Genomic DNA, 22,244 nt, shown 5'->3' on the forward strand with positions numbered 1-22,244 from the left:
GGTGTGAGTAGCCGAGAAACCCATCCGGCAGACACCTTCCACATGTGCAAATGGTCATGGATGATTTTTTCCACAGACCCCACACTGATCTTGACATCTTCAGCTAGTTGGCGAAAGGTTATGGGGCGATCCTCCAAGATGGCAGCTTTCAATTGCCCAATGGTGTTTTCGTCAATGGCTGACTGGGATCGCCCGAGAATGGGAGATGTTTCTACTAAAGTCCGACCACACTTGAACTGACGATGTCAGTGCTTCACTACGTCATACGATGGGGCATCCTCTCCATAGGTCATTTAATCTCACCAAAAGTTTCCTTTGGTTTGCAGCCTCTCAAGTAAAGAAACTTGATGACTGCTTGGTATTCCACTGGATCCATCACTACACCTTGTCTCAATTTAGCACTTGTATGACAAAAACTAAGAGGAGTTCAGAATTGTAAATTACCTCATGACCTATGCACATATGTATCGTAAAATTTCAGTATTCTACATTAACTAGAACTGGGTCAGGGGAAATCTTTAATGAACATCCCTCGTATATGGGCGAGTCCAAAAGAGGAAGGAAGAATAAGGGTGGAAACTGTAAGTGCAACGTTCCAATCGAGAAGTGGTTTTCCATTGAAATACATTAGCGGTCAAAATGACCGGCAACAGCACTTCTAGCTAGAAACACAAATATTTCCATTAGTATTATTTTTTTTGTAAATAACGCATTGTAGTAATAATGTACTGCAAATTTTAGGAAAAGTCACAAAATTTCAACACACGAAGAGAAAGGTTTCTGTACAAAGCAGAAACTGCAATTTGAAAAACTGTCAAAATGACCGGGTTGGCGCTTCTAGTGTTAAAGAAAATTGAGCCATTCCAGTTCCAAAGCTCAACTGCAGCGATGCTGCCGTGATAGCTCACGTGACTGCAACAGTGCTGCCTACCGACTGTTTTTGGATCGGTAGCTAGCTAAGAGCATTCACTTTGATTTCTTACTTCAGTACCACCCTGTTAAATCACCATTACTTGAAACCATCCATTCATGTTGTTTCCTTTCTAGTTGTACTTCTGTTTTCAATTCATTTCAGTATCACACAACGTATCTGATGTATTTCTATTTCAATGCATCTAATTGCATTTTCAAGAATGGGTTGAACTTAATAAGTCATATTCCAGCATTTCTGACTAGCTAGACTTTCAACTTGTCAAAAATGTCTTTCAATGAAAATTTTTGACAGATACTCCATTTAGAATTCTTACCAGAACATATTTTATAATTTTTTAGTGCTTTTCATGTAGTAGTGTCATGATGTTATAATTTCGAAAATTACAAACACCAGTGCAAATTTTTTGATGAAAAACTATCTTCCAAGTGTGTTTCTAATAGAGAATTCAATATACACAAAGTCAATATAAATTTAATCAGGATAATAGCTGAAATCATAGAAATTCTATACTTAATTAAATATTTATTGTATAAAATCTATAAAAAGATATCTATTTTTTCTACAATTTACTTACAAGGGTATATTATTTTACTCTCATCTCAGATATCATACATTTTACTCTATGATAATGCATACCAATTACAAAATGTCACTTGTAAGTAACTTCGTCCATTTTTTTCAAATCTTACCAACCATGACACACGAAAACATTTTATAACAATTTTGACTAGCACACACTTAACTTAAAACAAAGAAAATCAGAATTTATAAATCATATTGTTACTGAAGTGTTAGCATTTTACAATCTTATGGAATGTTTACTACTGCTTTTCTTTATTATTTTTTGAAATAACATTTATACTGTTTCACACATGCATCTATTCCATTGTCTTCGAATATTTTAATATTCAATATATTTTTGATCAAGTTTTAACCTGGGACCCTAACATGTCTGATCCAGTGATATACACTGCATTAGCTTTACCTTTTATTGCAATTTGCAGAATTTTTATGGAGACATGGTACTTGTTTATTTGTTGGTTATTATAGTTACCAAACTACATGTATCACTGATGTAAAAAGTTCCACTAAGGTATTAAAATAATAATAATAATAATAGAACAATTAAAGATGAGGAAGATGTACCTTCCCAACATTTCCAAAAAAATTGTCAAATAAAGATGATAAAAACAAAAACAGCTTAAAATCGCACTAACTGTTGTTAAATGATTTTTTTTTTCAGACCAAAAATGGATGAAATATGAGGAACATTCAATATTTAATGCACTAAACCATTGTCAATCTGAAAATAAATATTTACAAAATATATTCAGTTAGCGTAATTTGATAACAGAAAATGAACTTCCCACACAGCAGTGGGGAAGAGTCTTGCATAAAACGGAAGATGACTAAGCATGTATGAACTATTTGAAAGTGCATAAAGCAATAAATCACAACACAAAATATATTAATATTTCAAATATTTTTGGAATAAATATAAAAGAAATAAAAACCTTAAAATAACAGACAAGAAAAGTATTGTTGAAAATGAAAAGACCATCACACAAATTGTGTAAGTCTACCTTGCTACTCAAAATGTCGAAGTTACCAAAAATATGCCTTGTACTTTTTAATGTTCCTTTGAATTTGAAATTTGAGGTTGTTATTTCTACGTTGTTTGCTTTTTCATGAACTGGCCCTGACAAACTAACGTACGCATGATTTCTGATGGTCTAATGTGTTAAACACATTGTATGAGTTATGTTAATTGGTTGTTACAAAAGTCCTTGCATGAAGATTAAGTTGTTCATTGCAATCATGATCATTTAAAATGCATGGATTCCGGGGGATCAGGGTGTTTATTCCTTGAAAATCTGCTACTAGTGGCAGATATGCATATAAATGACCGTTTCTGGTTTATGCCTTGGTTTGGAAAGAACAATATAAAATTAACAGAAGGCTATCAAAAAAAATGCACCAGGTCACAGTGCCTGCAACTGCATGTAGAATATGATTGCTCTGAGCAATAACATTTGTAGTGTGCAGTGTATTTTCTGCAACAAGAATTGTTTTCCTGGGTGCATTGTGTAAATGATGTTTGCACCTAGGATATTCCAGTCATAAAATTATTACTTCCCACATTCGCAAGGCTATTTATTTATTTATTTTATTTTCATATATATAGAAAAGATCAGTAGGATTGAATGACTGCTGAAGGTGGTTTATATTACAAACATCATCACAAAATAATGTGACCATTCCCTTCCAGAAAAGCTTTTATCACCTCTACTATTATCACAATCACGTAAAAACAACTGACAATCTTATACAGACAAAACAAATATACACAACAACTTTATACTAAGTGACATTTTGCTATTCTTAAATATTTGAGACTGAACCTCAAACATGAGAAAGATGTGATATCCAATGTGCACATTTCTTTACAGTACTCTGTAGTACCAGCACCTGTTCAGTTAAAGTAATACTTTATTGTCTGACACATTACTTAGTATGTCTGAATCTAAGCTAGATGAAGATATCCATCCAGGATACTATGCATTAAAAAAGGAAAATGAGGATATTAAAAAAAGTGAAAGATGCAGTCATGCAAAAAATGTTCACTAGTTCATAGAAATATTTCACAATCAACCTTTTCAAAAATATTTCCACAACTACCTATACCATCATTGGGTGTTAAATAGAATATCACAATAAAAAGGGCACCAGGTGGTTCTGTTTCCCTTACCAATCCTTACCCATATTGATACTGATAACTCGAGCGAGTATAAAGCTGCGTCCCCACTATGACAGTCAGCAAGGCCAATTGACACACTCAAACAAATGGGTACATATTGTAGGCATATGCCGACAGGCTGATCGGCATGCTGGTTCCAAACCGACTACTAGCAGTCTACTTCAATGGAAATCGTGCCGACGTACGAAGTGGAGGAGGTGCCAAGCATGTCTAGACAGATTAAGGAAGGATTCGTCTGATTTGTTCAACTTTTGATCATGGAGTGGACAAATCTGCAACTTATAACATTTATAGAAATGTACTGTGGTCGTCCTTTGCTATGGGAGTGAAGATTGCAGCAGGAGTATTATAAAAATCAGAAGAGTTCTAGAAATGACTTGTTTCGAAATTTTAAATGTAAGCAAATGTTAGGAATCTCCTGTTGAAAGGAACCGCAAAGTTAAAGCAAGATGTTCACTGGCTGGAATAGATGGTCTGAATTTTGTATCTCTCTTGATGATTCCAGTTCCAATCTTAGTCTGCAGAATTTCAAAGTCACAGCTTGTCATACAAAAAAAAGTCTCTGAACCAAGCATCACATATGTACTCACGGTTTAAAGTGTTTACATAGTCTAATATCAAGTATTTGATTAAATCACTTCCGCTATACTTTGATTTTTCAGGCTCTGACGAATTTAAAATTTCTGTAGACACTTCATAGAAATAACAATTACAGAAGCTGCTGCTAAAAGCTCATCTTCCTCGTCATACATTGCCACATCCCTACACCGACCGTGCTGACCAGCATAGTGGGAATGCACCTTAAAGGTTTCCAGATCAATGCAAAGAGAAAATAAGAACACACTGTAGCACACTAAAACAGTGCTCAAAGTAGAGAGGAAGATGCTATCTCCCAGTTAGGAAAATTTTCTTATAGTATCCCTCACTTCACTGTCTTCATAATGACTGCATTTGAAATTTCTGACTTCAAGTAACAATATGGAATATTTTGCAAATATTTTGACAATACATATACAAAATATCTTACCTTGTACCAGAGAAGATGCATTACTATTCTTAACTGTATGTATAACAATAATGGCAAAAATGTGCTTCTGAGACTTTTGCTTTTGTAACAAAATATAGATTTTGCAGCCATGCGTATATCTTAATTTCTTCCATTTTTACCTGCATTTTGGCAAGAATTCTGACTTGTTTATGCCCTTTAAGTTGAACATTTTAAGGGAAATGCGCTTGAAAAAATATTAAAGAAGTTCCATCCTGTATGTTTTGTTCTTATCTGTTTTATAAATAATGTTCCAGGGAATTCATGCTACCTTTCCTGTGACTGGTCAGTGGCAGTGACCACTAAATTCAATCAATAATTAAAACAAACTGTTTTATGAAAGAAGTAAGTACCTTCGCCGAATATACAGGGTGGGAAATAACCTTTTGCTAGGGGTCTGCAGGAAAACTGTGTCAACATGGAGTCATTTGAAGTGTGGTGTGTTAAAGTAGGCTTTTTTCTGTGTTTCAGGAATAAATTCCAAGATGGCGAATCTATTGTGTGACAGTGAGGAGCAGTGAGTTGTCGATCGGATAAGAGCCAATGCGTTTCGAGAAGCAATGGAAGGTGGAGCAGTATTCATCAACCTCAAATGGGTCATGAAGAAACTCCATCGAAGTGAACGTTGGGTAACTGACAATTGGAAGAAAGGGTACGATGATTGCTATTCCCGGGCAACACTCCTTGCTCATCTGGAACAAGTCTTCCGTGACATGGAATGGAATACGGACTTGTTTGCGAATCTTCTGAACTCTTACCCTGATCGTCTTCGTGCTGTGAGAGAAGCAAACGGCGGACACACTAACTTTTAATTTTGTTTTTGTAACCACAATTGTCGTAGTAAACATTTGGTATTACTGTAATTCTTAATTGTTGTTACTTTTTACTGTGGACCCCTAGCAAAAGGTTATTTCCCACCCTGTACATCTATTAAGAACATGTTTAGAAGGGTCCTGAGAAATTAATCAAATAGGGAAGTGATTGGCCCTTTCCTCTGTGCATCAGTTGTTAAAGCAGTGTAGCAATCTCTCTGCTGATATGGCAAGTAACAAAATCAGTGGAAAATCTGTTAATACAATTCATCATACAGATGTTTCTTTTCAGTTAAATTTAGGGCTGAGCTGATAGCACTTTGACCTGTTACCGATGCCAACACCAATACCCTTACCAATTCCCACTGATACTGGTGCCAATAATTGGAAATTCAAACAATTTAAATTAGTACTAAATAATTATAACTTTTAAAATACAGCTTCTAATTGGAATTATACCATATGAATCAACAAGATTTTTGCTAAACTATTCATAATTTCACATAATAACAAAATCCATTTCTCCACACAAAGCTGTTACCAAAATAATGCAAATTATGCATATTTCGTAATTTCCAGACTATTTACACTCTGCAAAAGTGGCATGTGGCATGTTTGTAGACCACACAAGATCCCTGTACTCTGAAAAAGTATAGACTGGTATTGGATTAAATTTGAGCCCATACTTTACAAAAACCAAAATCACTGGTATCTGCTAATACCAATATATCAGCATTATTATTTTTATATTGTTACAGCTGCAATTTCTATATTTCAAACTTTGAAATAAAGTTCTGAAGGAGGGAGCTTGAGAACTCCTTACAATTAGTAGTTTTCATGTGTGTGCTTGTAAAGCTGTACTCTATCGGTAACAACTGATATAGGTATGAAGATGTATCAGTGAATTGCTGCTAACTTAACCAATCTATATAAATAGCCTGAAATTTAGTGACATTTCGTTCTTTTCTTTATGAATATAATGGTGTGATTCATATGTTCCAGTTCTGTAAAGATAATGTTTGTTTTGCTGAGGCAAAACCTATTGTAATCACCTGGTTACATATGTTAATTTCAGAGATGTCTGAACCATTTGGAATTTTCAGGCAAGATTTGTAATCTTATAGGTAGAATATTGGTTGTCAGTTATGGTAAATACTATATTGGTGCTTTACATGCATCAGTAAAAAACAACAACATTGATTTATTCCTGGTGCATGTCATTAGGAAACTTCAGAATCAAACATTTAAGAAATGAAAATTATGTGGTAGATACTCGGAACCAAGACCAGAAAGACTAGGTAACAACGTCTGGTTGGAAGGCTGAGATGCTGGTTGCATAGATGCAGGAGTACTTGAGCTTGCAGGAGAAACAGTTGTAGTCGTCGAAGGCAACCGAGATGAAAACTGGGCTAAGGTAGATGGATTCAAGAGAGATTCGTGGTGGTTTTCTGTGCTGAGAAGCGAATCCGATGGACATCCTAGTTTAACTAGAAGCTGCGAAGACTCGGAATGGTTCAAGACACTTGCATTGCCATTAACTTCCGGCAAAGGCAAACTTGTTACGGGTGCTGGGGATGAATTAGCGGATGACGCTATCGTTATGATTGATGATGCTGGTGGAAGAGGAGTGTGAACGCCCATATTAAGACAGCTGGAGCCTGATAAAGATGGTGCACTTGGCAGGGAAAGGTGTGAAGAAGATGGCGTCCCAGACAAAACTGACACCGGTAGTGTCGATGTTGCTGATGAAAGGGATCTTGACACAGAAGTGAGAATAGTCAAGTCAACTGTTTTGCTCGTAAGGGAATGATTGCCATCTGCAGCCTTCAGCAAACCAAGGTCAGAAGCTCCTAGGGAAGTTTGAAGGATTGGTTCTAGATCAACTAGATGCGGATGCGTTGCTTGTGCGTGGTGATGAGAAGAGTGGTCACCTTGAATCTGCGAAATTGCTATATTGCCTGAATGATCCAATGTTAGTTCGGCATTTATCATCTCGGCTGTTGATGCAGATACCGTAACGGGTGAAGCTGATGAGAACACCAAGTGAGGTTCCGACCCTGAAACGACTGTGATCCCTTGAGTCGTAGGAAAATTGAGATCTTCGTAGGAAACCTGTATGGCATGTAGGACGTCAGGTGATAGTGTTTTGGAATGGTAGATATCCTGAGTGCCATGATCGCCTCCTGCAACTGTGGGAAGATTTGTTGGAAGACTGACCGGAAGAGAATTTCCTTGAGATGCTGCCACAGAGATGTTCGCAGAAATGGCATGATCAATTGTCCCTGAAACATTAACCCCTGCAGTTCCATTATGCTCGTCCAGTTGGAGATCGGACACAGAGAGTTGCTGAAGAGCCACAACCTGGCCTGAAGACAATGACAGAACAGGATTGAGAATTATTGCATCAGCAAGCTGCTCTTGTTCTATTATATTTGGATCTTTCTTCACCTTCTTTTCTTTCACAGATGCTGGTTTGTCGTCAGCAACTGGTATCAGATCACCAGTAATGCTTGGGCGAAGTCTTAATAGCTTCTTTGTTCTGAAAACTGTACTGTGCGCAGATTCCATATGCCGTTTTAAATGGAACATGCGTTTGTATGGTTGACCACAATGGCAGATGTAGGGTCGGTCATCTGAATGCGTTAACAAGTGCCTTGTCAGGGCATTGTTACCCTTAAAAGACTTTCCACACTTCCCACATACAAATTTCCTTTCATCTGAATGAACATAATTATGGTGGTCTTTAAGGGTTGCCAAAGCATAAAATGCAGCTCCGCATAGTTCACACACAAACTGACGGCCCTCGGTGTGCAGTTCTTTGTGCCGTTTCATGTTAGCCTTCGATGAACACTGATACTCGCAAAAACCACATGTGTACAATTCCCCCTTGCCATGTTTGTTTCTTATGTGGCTTTCCAGGTTAGATTTCTCAGCAAACTGCAGTCCACATTTTTCGCAAGTGAAGTCATTCCCGTCTTCTGAAATTCCCAAGATGTTTCTATGGTGGGTTAGGCTTCTGAGGTGTTTGGAGTAACTTTTGGGAGTTTGGAATCTTTTGTTGCACTCCTTGCAGGCAATTGGTCTCTCCCCTGACAAAGGAAGATTATTTTGAATATTATTATGCATATATTATTTAGCATGGTACAATTAAGTCATACAATAGTCTTTCCTACAAAAGCTTAATAAATAATACATTTTATTGCATGTTGCCCTAGCTGCTCTCATTAGAGTGGTCCTTTTTTTTTGTAAAAAGTTATATATCTAAGAATGATCTGTAGAAAATATATGAAAGAAAAATTTGCAAAACCAAAAGAACACAAAGTTGTCAACTTATGGTCTACTGGTCTTGCTTGAGGGATATCATAGTGCTAACTACAGTAACCAGGATAAGCTGATGATAAAACCATTGAAGACATACAGAAATAAAATTTTGCACCAGAACGACATCTGTGCTACTGAAGCCTAATAGAAGTTTTCGTATGACCAAATAAAGATCTGAAAGGTTGAAAGGAGCTTATCAATTGAATACTGGAATATTCTATTTAAAACTGTAGTCAGAGTTTTAAAAATTAAAAAATCCAGCGGAAGATCTTGAATGCAACACTTTGTTCATTACAATCAGATGTACTAATGGTATACAACACAGCCTCACATTTTTACATGTATTCATACAAGTAAGCTTTTCTACACATTCTCATTTCCAAACATTAAGGCTAAGGACAGCAATACTGAAGGTACTTTTTATGAAGAATATATTACCAATTCTGGCCTTATTATTATTGCTTTTCTCCTAAAAGCAGGTTATGCGGGAATATGCAATGATCTGTAGTCATGTTCTTGTTATTTAACATTGCATTCATGACAATAAGAATGAGTGATGATTAGATGAAACTGATGAAGGGATACAAAAAAAAAAACAATTCTAGTAGGGGTGGCAACAAAACTACTAAATTTAAAGAAACTATAAAGATGCAATTCAGACTGACTGTGTTTTTTCACTGCAGTATTGAGATGATTCAAATCCACATACCCTTGATAATTTCCAACACCTTTTTTTAGTCGAGGATAATAAACATGTCCAACAGTAAAATTTATTCACCACATCACACCCACAAAGCCATTCCGAAATTGCATAGAGTTCTTGTCGAAAATGTCTCTCAAAACCTTTTCCAGCACCACTTTTTCCTTTAACACATGTTGACATTGTGAGATTCGGACATGGTCGACCATTGTCAATCACTTGTTTCTTCTCTGAATACGAAAGTGAAGAAAATGAATTATTTAAATACTTTTGCACAACACTTTCACTATTCTCCATCTTAAACTAATCACATCATTTCACACCACACATTTAAAAAATAATGCACAACAATCACATGCAAAACAACGTGGAACGCGGGGTGAATGAAAGCCAAATCGTTGGGAACAAATACAACGCCTTGAGAAGCTAACCATGGTGGTGGGTGGCAGGTCATGTACGCATGCACGGTCATCCTATGTTTTGGCAGTGGTAAGACGTTGTATTTCCTCTCCAACGTCCTGGCAGTGCGGGACCCATCTTCCTGCCTGACAACCACTGCGGGCTGCACAGCGTTCGAAAACTACCGGGTGCTCGAAACTGACAATTGAAGAAAAACACTCAAAATCATAATTTATAAAAGTACAGATACTTTCTTCTTTATTTCATTTTCTTTTGGCTGTTGACACACGCCTTACACACCCAGAGAAATCGCCACTGTCTGAAGGCTTCACCCACCAAACAGCTGCTAGGGTAGTTACTCCCCCAATAAATAGACCCAGTAAGGCATTATATCATGTAGGCATTGATTACGCAAGGCCATCCATACCTGCAAGAAGTAGATCTACCATAAGGTGTTACATTGCAGTTTTCACTTGTCTTGCACACAGGCTACTCACCTCGAAGTTGTTTCCGACTTAACATCCTAAGTGTTTATTGTGGCATTACTGCGCTTCATGACGAGAAGAGGAAACTGTGCAAGTATTTTCAGTGGCAATGCTTACAGGAATTGTGTAAACTATTTCAACCACAAGAGTTCAACAAGGGCATCAACAGATTTGCCGCAGAAAAAAATGTGTAACAGCCTTGTGAGTGATCGGAAGTATGACACATTTATGTTGAACTGGTGGTTGATGACCAACCTGTGTGAAAAACTCTTGGGGGCAGAAGAAAATGGAATAAGGGATATAGACTTTGAAATTAAAGTAACAATTTGTAAGTTACATGTTAATTAATTTTTCATTGTTTAATGTGATTAATATTGATAAAACTTAATATTGTGTTCAAGAGTATTGATTTCTTTGAATAGAGGAAGGAAAATGTTGAAATGTGTTTGAAGTGTGTAATTTTGTGAAAGTAACATAAATTGTTTTCTGCACGCGAAGGAGTTTGTGTAACTTAAGTTGTCGTAGTTCCTTGCCTTACAAAAATATGCTGAGAAGTCTGATTGAGGGATTTTAGCAAACTTAAGACTATTTACACATAAGTCAGTAGGTGCATGTCAGAGAAAATTTGGCAACCGTGACAGGACTTGAAGAATAAACCTTCGAGTTGTAATACAAAACTATAATTATTTGTAATTGGGAATGCAAAAAAAGAACTCTACAGTGACAGTAGAAACAAAAAATGGAATCTCTTAACTGTTGTAATAATAAGGAGAAAGGTGAAGATGTAGTGTGCTTCAGTGCTCCAAATGCAAGGAACATTTTCATCAAGGATGTGCCAATTTGAAGGTAGTCACAGGAGAAGTGATATGTCTGCGGTGTCAGCAGAAGGAAAGTATTTTGAGTACTGAAATGTCATAATTTGCTGAAAGGATGTTCCCGATGTTTGAAAGAATGAATGATGAGCAGAAAAGACATGATGAAAAACAGGAAAGATTAGGAAATGAAGATAAAGAAGAGCAACAAAGATTAAGAAATGCAGATAAAGAAGAGCCTAAAAGATGTGATGAAAACAGGAAATATTAAAAAATGAAGATAAAGAAGAGCAGCAAAGACGAGATGAAAAACACAATGAATTCCGAGAAAGTGTTTTGAAGAGGATAGATGTAATGGAAGACAGGATGAAATGTGCAAAGGAAGAAATACTGAAAAAGATAAATCATAAAGTTAAGGTCGTAAGAAGAGAATGCATTAGTATTAAAAATGAAGTGGTTCAGCAGATGAACGGACTTAAAGAAAATGCGAGGGAACAGACTTAGAAGTTTTGTGAAATGGAAATTTGTGAAATGGAAACCCGTATAAACAAGTTGGAAGAAAACCTGGATGAAGAAAGGGAAGATAGAGAGAAAGATAAAAGAGAGTGAATGGAAGAGAAGTCGGATTTGATTAAATCTCTGGAGGAAATAAGGACTGAAAATAAAACATATAAAGTAGAAATTGTTCACAAAATTGATGACGTAAGGTCTCACAGTGGGGAAAAGATCACAAGAATGGAAGAAAAACTTGTTGAAACAAGAGATCAGATAGCCAATCGGCTGAAGGAAATGGAGGAATGAACGACGGTTAAGATATCGAAAAGTTTAGGAGATTACAGTTGAGAAACAAGCAGTGTGATGTTCCTGTGGGAGCTCTAAGAGTAATGCCTAGAGCCTATAGTGACAGAGATAGTGATTCAATGTCCTCTTGCTCAGCTCCATCTCAAATAAGTCAAACGCAAAGTCTGGACAGGAAAAGGTAAAAAAACATTTCGAAACCCTAAGCTTGATAATACGGAAATATATATTTCTAGAGGGAATCAAGAGATCGGATCTCATCTCACCCATCTTTCCACATGGCTGATATCAATGCCTTGGACAAATTCAAGGGCGACATCAATTCAGTCTCTGCAGAAAGCTATTTAAAGAATTTAGTTACCTATATGGATCTTATGAAGATGCCAATGTCGTATCGTCTAAAGATCCTACCTTCATTAATGCAGGGGAAAGTGAAGGATTGGTTCGTGGCTAATGAAAAAAGATGGAGAACTTTTGAGCATTTCTGTTCTGCTTTTAGGTGTCAGTATGCTTCTGCAGAAGCTAAACAAAGAGAGATGCAAGCTCTCCGTAATCGTAGGTATTCGAGAGGTTCTAACCAGACAATGGAAGAATACTGCTGGGATGTTTATGCATCTTATTGTAATTTGACTGATCTTGTAAATCAGGCAGAAGTGTTGAATCTTATAATCAGCCAATTACCATTAAAAGTCCAGCAACTGGTTCTAACCCGTGATCCGCAGAACATAGACCAGTTGACAAATTTCCTGGGACGATATGAGGCCTCCGAACAATTTGAAGGTTGGCGAAACAAGTACGGCAGACAAGAAGAGCGACACCGAAATCAACATAGAACTAGACAAGACTGTACTCTCGAAAGAAGACCAAAGTCAAGACAAAAAGGGTGTGGATAGAACGAATTATCCGTGGCGTAATATTGCCCATACTAACCCGAATAGTAATGACAGTGGCACTACAAATAGAAAAGTGACTATCCAAACACTCGTAAGAATTTCAGGAATAGAAGCTGAGCTTTCCCGTACCAGAGAGGAACAGAAGTTAGCAGGATGGAGCCTTCGAAGAGAGAGTTTGGTATACAAACGGAAACAACACCCGTTGTTAGTAGTTTAAATCCAGGTGCTTTTTCGTGGGATTTTCCATCGACCAGTAGTAAAGTAAAGTAAAGTGTTCCCCTGTGCTTAGCACCACGCCATGAAGGCGTATAGGGGGTGTGGGGGTAACGCCCCACACTTTCTTGATCCGGTCGTGAGTAGGGGTGATGTGATCAGCACCACGCCCCTGACCACCTTTACCCCCCAGGGTTTCCCCCAGGTACCCATGTTATTCGACGCTGGGTGGGTGCCGGGGCCGCTTCCAACGTTAGAAAAGTTCCCGGATTTGAACCAGCTGGGGATCAAACCCGGGACCTTTAGCATGGTAGTCAGATGCGTTACCGACTGAGCCACCGCGGCCACTTGGTGCTTGTTTAAACCAGCACCCATTGTAGATGGATATCTCTCATCTACAATGGACAACTGTTGTGATTCAAAGGGCATTGAGAGCGAAAATATGTTTTTAACTGAGGATGAATTAGGAACTCTGTATTTAGATTTAGCACCTTATTCGAATTTGGAAAATAAAATTTTAATCGTAAAGAAACCAGAAATAATCGCCAAAGTCTTGGGTGTGAAAATTTTTTGTACATTAGACACTGGGAGCGAATGTACAGTACAATAATGAATTACAAAATTTGGTTGAAATTAAGAGAGAAGCTTCCAGGGTTTAAACTCCAAAAATGTCCTGGAGTTAAATTAAAAGATTTTGCTGGAAATGAGAGGTCTAGAATAGTGGGATGCCGGAGAATTCACTTCGAGATTGCAGGCTGCATGTTTGAAGACTTGGTGTATGTCGTAAGGAACTTAGAGGTGGAGTTGCTGTTCGGTTACCCTTTCTTTCAAAAGTACAAAGCTGATCTACATGTTGGAGCCAATAAATTGTTTTTAACTATCGATGGCCAGAAAATTCAAGAATAATTGATTCCTAATGGCATGGAATGGTTACAAAAGGAGACAATAGGAAACAATTGATGATTGGATCGTAACAGAGGAAGATATCAAATTGAAGGCTTATGCGTCAGAAGCAGAAGAACTAAGGAAGAAAGAAAAATTGTTTGTATTATTGAAGAAGTATCGCCACGTATTTTCGGACCGACCAGGTCTCGCCAAGCATTCGGAATGCGAGATTTCTCTAAAATCTCTTGAACCAATCCTTAACCGGTACCTGTAGCTAAACGAGAAAAGCTGGAAGAACAACTAAGCAAGTGGAGAACATGGAATGTGATCCGTTTGTGTAATTCTCCCTACATGAACCCTATGCTAGTAGTAAATAAGCCGGATGGAACGGTTAGGCCTTGTATAGATTTCCATAAGCTAAACAGAGAAATTATAATTCCCAAATCGACGGTTCCTCAGCTTCAAAAAGCTTTACAACAGTTCAAGGAGAAAATGTATTTTTCGTACCTTGACTTAGCTTCTGGTTATCTACAGATACCTATCAAGAAAGAGCATCAAGAATAAACGGCGTACACATATAAAGGGTGTTCTTGGTGTTTCACTCACATGACTTTTGGATTGTCGAATGTGGTGGCCGTTTTCATGTAAGCCATGCATAATATTTTTGAACCTTGGACTGAAGAATTCTTGACTGTCTATGTCGATGATCTTTTAATTTTTGACGATTCCTTGAAGTCTCATTTCGAGCACATCAAGTTTCTCCTTAATAAATTGCAGTCCGAAGGTCTTACTGTTAAACTGAAGAGGTGTGAATTTTTTAAATTGAAAATTAAGTATTTAGGGCACTTAATCTCAGGAAATTACATACGTGTGGATCCCAAGAAAGATGAAGCTATCACAAAATTTTCACGTCCCAAAACTAGGAAGGATCTACAATAATTTTTGGGACTTATAAATTGGAGGAGGAGATTTGTGAGGAAACTAGCTCAAAAAACTGCTTGTCTAGAAGAACTTCTAACTAACAAAGAGAAGTGGGAATGGAACAAGGAAAGAGAAAACTCATTCCTCCAATTAAAGAAGGAATTAGTTAAATTACCCACTCTTGCCCAACCAGATTTTGACAAACCATTTTGCCTTACATGCGATGCGTCTTTAAAGGGTCTAGTTTAACCAGATGTTTAATCCTACACGTGTTTCTGTGGGCTCGCGAAAATCCTGAAGTAGGTCAATCCGGCAACAGCGCATCACTACCAGAGCAGGTGGTTCCACATCGGTTGCTAGCGTGTCCCAACTGTAGTTAGCTGTTCCTCAGTCCTTAAAGGCAGGAGTTCTGAACTCTGAGCACGATTTAACTGGACATTTTGGATTTAACAAGACCTATCAAAGAATAAAGTCGAAGTACTACTGGGAAAGCATGAAGACTGGAGTAGCTGAGTACATAAGAGAGTGTCTCATTTGCTCGAAAAACAAACCTGACAAGATTGGCCTAGTTAGGGAAAAGTTAACGACCACCTGTAAGGATCGTAATGAGATGCTTTCCAACTATCGCATAGGAAAATTACCAAGATCAGCTTACTATGTCTATCTACTGACCATGGTTGACATAGGCAGTCGTTTTGTAGTGGCTTATCCCTTGCGTACAGCGGAATCCAGAGAAATTATCAACAAATTGGAGTCAGGTTACTTAGCTCATTTTCCTAAACCTCAGTTTATCTTGTCAGACAGAGGAAGCCAGTTTACATCCAAAAGGTAGTACCAATTTGTCGAGAGGCATTCCATAAAAGCATTGCACACCACTCCATACCATCCATCAAGTAATCCCGTAGAAAGGGTTAATCAGGAAATTGAGCACCTTCTTAGGACGTTTTGTCTTAGGAAACATAGTGACTGGCATAAATATGTGAACAAAGTGTGTTGGATGATAAACTTTTCTATCTCCGAGGAAACTGCATATGCTCCAGTGGAGTTGTTTTTCAACAAACCAGTGCCATGTAACCTACTGAAACAGCTGGACTGGCCCGAAAATGAAGCTAGCAGGGAATTATCCTGCGAAACCAAACTGTTTACCGCAAAGGCGAATAATGTTAAGAAGAAGGAAAGTCGGCTAATAAAAACCAATCAACGTGCTTATACTTTAGAAATTGGTGATTTAGTGCTTAAGAAGAACCATAAGCTAAGTTCGGACAAAGACAATGTGATTTCCAAGTTCTTTGAATATTATGTCGGCCCTTAATTAGTAATGGAAGTTGGCCACGATGTGGCTACTCTTCAAGATCCGTGGATGAAGAAGGTTCTTGGCAAAGAGAACTTCGGAAATTTGAAGAAGCTCTCCGTTGCGGTAGTTCCCGCAGGGTGGAATTGTTAGAGCGTTGGAAAAACAACGACCTGGTCCAGCATCCAAGCAGATGAGAAGTTGCAGTTCAAATGTCAACAATCTGGAGGAAACTGCATTATTGAAAAGAAAATTTTATTTCTCTTCTCCGTTACTTAAAATTTTCTTTAGCTAACGGGAGGAAACCATGTAACGGTCTTGTGAGTGATCGAAAGTATGGCACAATGTGGATATAAATTATTAAATGCTATTCTCAAGATTATGAAGAAAAGCGCAACTTAATTCCACATAAGTACAATTAAAATTCAGCAACAAAAAACATGTTACATCTAGCACTTGAAATTGGTGGATACAACACACATGCACAAGAGACACTGTGCAATCATAGCCCATCATTCATTCACAATGGATTGTCTTATTGGACAGTAAGTGTACAACAGGCTGTGCTCATTGCTCGTCCAGAAAGGGTTAACACACACACTGCTATCTTCACTGCACATTACATGTTGTACTTTCTACTCTTTCAAAACAGTAATAGAAATATAATATTCAATTAATTTATTATAGCATAAGGTATCAATATAACATTACCAATTATAAAAAGAAATTATTACCATTTTAATCCTTATTTTTGCTTTTTACTCACAAACGTTGCCCTGATCAGGTGTGAAAATACTTGTAAGCAGGATGTAAACTCATGCATGTACATGCTTAAGTAGCACATTCTTTAACTCTACCACGTTAGTCACTTTACTTAACGGAAATGTAAAAATATTTGCATACTATCTATTTCTCTACTATGTAACTTGTTGCAGAGAGAAAACAAGAGATTTAAGAGAGAAATTTGGAATGGTGAGCTAAAAAGGCACAGCACAATAACAAATAACAAGCATTTTTTGTGCATTTCAGAATTTAAGGTAGAATTTCTTTTGGGGTTCACTTATTTTCAAAATATTTATCCTATTACTGTAATTATTTGTGTGTTTCATAACAAACACATTAAAGAAAATGGAACAGAAAAGAAAAAGTAAGACCAGAACAAAAATAATAAAAAATAAACAGTAAAAGAGGAATAAATAGAATAGTTGAGCTGTACAACTGGAGAAAATAAAGAAATTAAACAGATTGTTACAGAACATCTGATGATATTTTACAATTCCTAATGGCCCAAGTGACCATCTATTATCAAAAAAATAATTTTCACAAAATGTGCCAAAGACATATGTATATATACATACATATATATTTTACAATTTTCGTTATGTGTCTTACCTGAATGAACCCGTGAGTGTAGCTCCAAGAGCGACGGTCTCTCGAATGATTTATCACATTTGTTGCATTTAAACTCCTCCAACCCTTTGATGACATGGCCATCTCGTTGATGCTCCAGCAGCTTTATCCTTGCTGAGAAACTTTCAGAGCATGTTAGACACTTGTACTTATCGTGCTTCTGGAATATAAAAAAGAGCAAAATACATATTTAAGTGACAGCACTGCAGACATATTTCTTATTTACCTGAAAATAAAAAAAAATAGGTTAAAGACCTAAAATCTGAGGTCTACTTATGAGCCAAAAAAATCTCCTAACCCTTTTTTTTCTCTCAACTTGTCATAAGTAGTACAGTTTGTAGCACTGCAGTGCATTTTTATACTTTATCGAGTTTTGTTTCCTTTTTCTGCACCTATTTGCCTTTTCTTGAGTGAGTAGTAGTGGTGTGCGGGATCCCGAAAAGTCGAGACCGGGATCAGGAAAAAAATTCCTGTCCCGATCCCCACTTTGGAAAATGACTTCCCGACTTTTCGGGATCCCGAGCAGTCATTTTAAAAAGTCATTAATTCTTGACGTTTTCTGCATTGTAAATGTATGCAACTTGTCGGAAATTGTTAGTTGTACCAGAAATGCAAAAAGAATCACTCAAGGTGAAAATGACGTGTAGAACTCGAGATTTGCACAGCTTCGGAAAATTTCGAACATTTCCAGTCCCGAAAATTTTCCGAATTTGTCAAGAAATTGTGCATTTTTCCCATCCCGAATGTTGGGATTTAAATAATTTCCTGTCCCGATCCCATCCCGACCCAAGAAATTCTGTCCCGCACACCCCTAGTGAGAAGTAAGTTCATTTTATCTCCATTGATGATTTGTTAACTGTTGTAATAGGGTTATGAGGAAACCAACAAAACCAACTGTTCGGTAAATTCGTATTGACAACTAAATATACTGAATTCCATTTGAAACTTAACAGAAATGAGGTACTTTGTAAGAAAAGACAGATTCTATTTAAACTTTCTTTCAAACATTTGATAAGAGTTCTTTCCTTTCCATCTATTGAAGTTGAAAGTCTATTTAGGCATTTATGTACAAAAATCCTCAGTTCCTTTATTCAATAAATTTTGCTGAGTCTAGTCGTGATGCAAATGAGCCGTTACAAGTATGCAACCATTTTATTTTTTGTTATTGAAACATCCAAGATACGTAAACTGGTGAGATAATTTTAGCTCTGTGAAAGCACCAGTTGCCACAAACAATAAAAAAAAAAACAATTTTCATATTAACCAGTATTGTCAACTATGGTCTAAATTTGCCACAATTTTGCACATAATGCACTGTTGATATACATATTTTTCACACACACACACAAATAATATCTATTTACATAAGAAGTGAATTTTAACTGTGTGGTATGATTTGTATATTGATTCAAGCCTACACAGAAACAAAAGCACACTTACTTAATGTAAAATTACCTGAACATGATAGAGAAGCTGTTGACGACGGAAAAATGTCTCCTTGCACAGATCACACTTCCATGGCTTCTTTTTCTCGTGATCATCTTGATGTCTCTTGTCATCCTCTTTCGTTACAGAGAAGTGCCCGCACATTAAACACACAATTTTGTCACCAGCATGCACACGATAATGATAATACAGGGACAAGCGTTTAACAAACCATTTTTCGCAGAAAGTACATTTGTACTTTGTGTCGACCACCTTCAATTTGTGACTCTCCCGCATGTGAATCTGCAAGTGTTTCCTGACAGAGAACAGCTTGTTACATAATTTGCAATTGTTTCGTCTGTGACCTTCCATGTGCTTATCGTAATGCCTACGGTAACGAAATGACTCGCTGCACTGGTTACACTTTTTTAACACGGTCAGCTTCTTGGACTTGATACAGGACCTCGACGAGAAATGATTCAGGTATGCATCCTTGTTGGGGAACTCTTTGTGGCACACGTCACACGAAGCAGGATCCGTTTTGTGCTCGTGTAAGTGGTCCTGCAGTGCGGATTGAGACTGAAATTCCATGTCGCATCCGTAACACCTCATCATCAACGACAGTTTCATTCTTTCCACATTGTCCTTATCGACTTCTTGCTTTGGCACTTTGGCAAATTCTGTTGCATTGTTTTCGGTGTTTTCCTTACTCTCTTCTTCTATCTCCTCATCCTCCTTCAATTTTACCCTTTTTGTTGCTTTTATCCTTCTAGATGGGATTGCTGTTCCTCCTTGATTCTCTGCCTCTCCCTGAAGAATAAGAAAAGATGCTTAAAAAGGAGATATCAAGACCAAAATCAAAGGTAGGCAAAGGATTCAAGGGCTACAACAATATTATTTGCATTTTTCTTATTTAGCATCCTTTTTCGGCCACTTATAGATAATCACACTGTAGAGATGAGTGATGATAAGATGAAAGTTATTCGCATGCACAGTCATCAGCATGCACATGGTAATGATTATTAAGGTATGGATTATTCTGTAGGCAAAACATGCAAAATATGTACATAAATATGTAGAAAAAAACCACTGACATATGTTAAAATATGTAAGAATATTAAAATATCTAACATGTGTATTCTTTCTCATTTCTGTCCTACTTTTCAGATTTCTGGCAGTGAAAAATGCAATTATACTAAATAAATACTTTCATCATTTGAAATAATAAAAATGTAATGTGATAAATTGCATTGGAAAATTCATAATCTGATAAGCTGATAACATGAATGACAACATTGTGGCCATACATTTTTCACCACAAGAGATGCATTATTGTACATTTAATGCAACAATACATTATTTCTTGTAAAGAAATATACTGCTTCTGCTTCAGTGCATACTATGCCAATGTGGCGCACAGTCAAAACTAGATAGATATTATATAAAAGGTAAAGTGCTCCCCTGTGCACCATGCCATGGTGGTGTGGATATTTTATTTTTAATTTTAGTTTTTCATTTTTAGAGAAATAAAAGTTTGAATGTTTGTCCCACAATTTTAGCTCCTTGCTCATGAAAAGGTAGAAACATGGCCCAAATCCAGCATTTTATGTAAAAATATGTAATGTAAATGGAAAATGTTTAATAATCCTCAAAATATTTAAAAATATGTCCTCAAAATATGTAACATGAAATATGGTTCATAACATTGCAATTTGCAAACACTTGTAATTTTTGCTTCGCTACATACAAAGGAAAAAATATGTAATTACATAAAATTCCAGGCAGTAATGATTATACAGAGACAGGTGTTTAACGAACCATTCTCCACAGAAAGTGCATTGGTTCTCACAAAGAACACCCTTACTCAGGCTGGGACTTGAACCTGGGAAATTAGGTGGACGACTTTCAATACCACCGGCGAACACGATTGGCCACTGTGCCAGTACAAATAAAAGTGAACACTGTTCAACTTTATAATGTCAACTGTAATTAACAACAACATTGCATCAAAAGGTCTATCAGGACCATCTAAGACAAAAATAATGAACACTTAAAGGAGCTAAGAAACAAAAATTGGGTCTGTCAACACACCAAGGAGGGACTAAGAGATATGAACTAAAAATAAACTAAGCCTTCCCCTCCCAAAAAAACTGTAACACAGTTACTTTTAAACTAGTAACTACAAATATCAATGTGGATTCACAATAAGTTACAATTAACTTCATGGTGTACTGTGGTCAACACAGTGAAGGCACATGGGAAATTCCTGTATTTCTGCATTGTTAATTTTGTTGTCATCAGATTGATTCTGAAAAAGTTCTGTCTTCATTAACCCTCCATCATCTGCATCCTCATAGTAGCACAAATGTCCCACGCATGGCACTCAGTGCCACTCTATCAAAACCAACACTACTGATTCAAATCAATGTTGAATTACACTTGCACTCACTGGAAATCAAGCGAAATATATATGAACGCACATATGTCCATTTCGGACATTTTTTTTTAGCTATTAAAGGAAATAAACTTTAAAAAATGAGAGCTTAGACTCTTGAAGTAAATGCACCAAAATATTATTCTAAAAATAATTAAATCTTTGTCATATAATGAAGCAATTAAAAAATGAGAACTAACCATTCATAAAATTTACAATGTATTTTTCAAAAAATATTCAACATACTTTTCAAAACAAATTGAAATAGTACAACTTACATGGGCTTAGAAAGGAACTATTTGTTCCAAAATTCTAGTCAAAATCTTACTGACTCACAGAAAAAGCAATCGAATCTATAAAATATCTCAAAGAAACTTACAAAATATTTTTAAAATGTTCAAATCTCAATGTTTCTCCTCAATTTGCAAGATATACGTTAAATAAATACATACTCACTCATATAAAAGGAACCGAATGTTGTCACTTTTCAATTTTGTTATTTTGACAACTCTGACATTTTGTATGGGTACTAGGGGTGTGTGGGATCCAGAAAAGTCGGTACCGGTATCAGAAAAAAAAATTCCATCCCAATCCCGACATTCAGAAAAGACTTCCCAACTTTTCGGGATCCCAAGCAGTTTGGAAATTCAAAATGATTACTTTAAAAAGTGGTTAATACTTGATATATTTTCCATTGCAAGTGTCTGG

General features: G+C 36.7%; 1 protein-coding gene across 3 annotated transcripts in view; it reads right to left on the reverse strand.

Annotated features, from left to right (window-relative positions):
- Positions 1-1,516: 1,516 nt before the first annotated feature.
- The window catches only part of LOC146002518 (uncharacterized), a 43,297-nt gene continuing 22,569 nt past the window's right edge, over positions 1,517-22,244 (reverse strand). For 2 of the 3 annotated variants that reach the window (XM_083140421.1, XM_083140439.1), the window contains exons 4-6: positions 19,133-19,912; positions 17,660-17,837; positions 1,517-8,638 (exon numbers count right to left, since the gene is read on the reverse strand). In XM_083140421.1, coding sequence (XP_082996547.1) covers positions 6,786-8,638; positions 17,660-17,837; positions 19,133-19,912 — 2,811 coding nt within the window. In that variant the 3' untranslated portion in view covers positions 1,517-6,785. The remainder of the gene's footprint in view (positions 8,639-17,659; positions 17,838-19,132; positions 19,913-22,244) is intronic. The other variant, XM_083140429.1, reaches the window with a different exon arrangement.

Source organism: Lepisma saccharinum, chromosome 1 (genome assembly GCF_977018435.1).
Source record: "Lepisma saccharinum chromosome 1, izLepSacc3.1, whole genome shotgun sequence".
In the NCBI taxonomy this organism is placed as follows: domain Eukaryota; kingdom Metazoa; phylum Arthropoda; class Insecta; order Zygentoma; family Lepismatidae; genus Lepisma; species Lepisma saccharinum.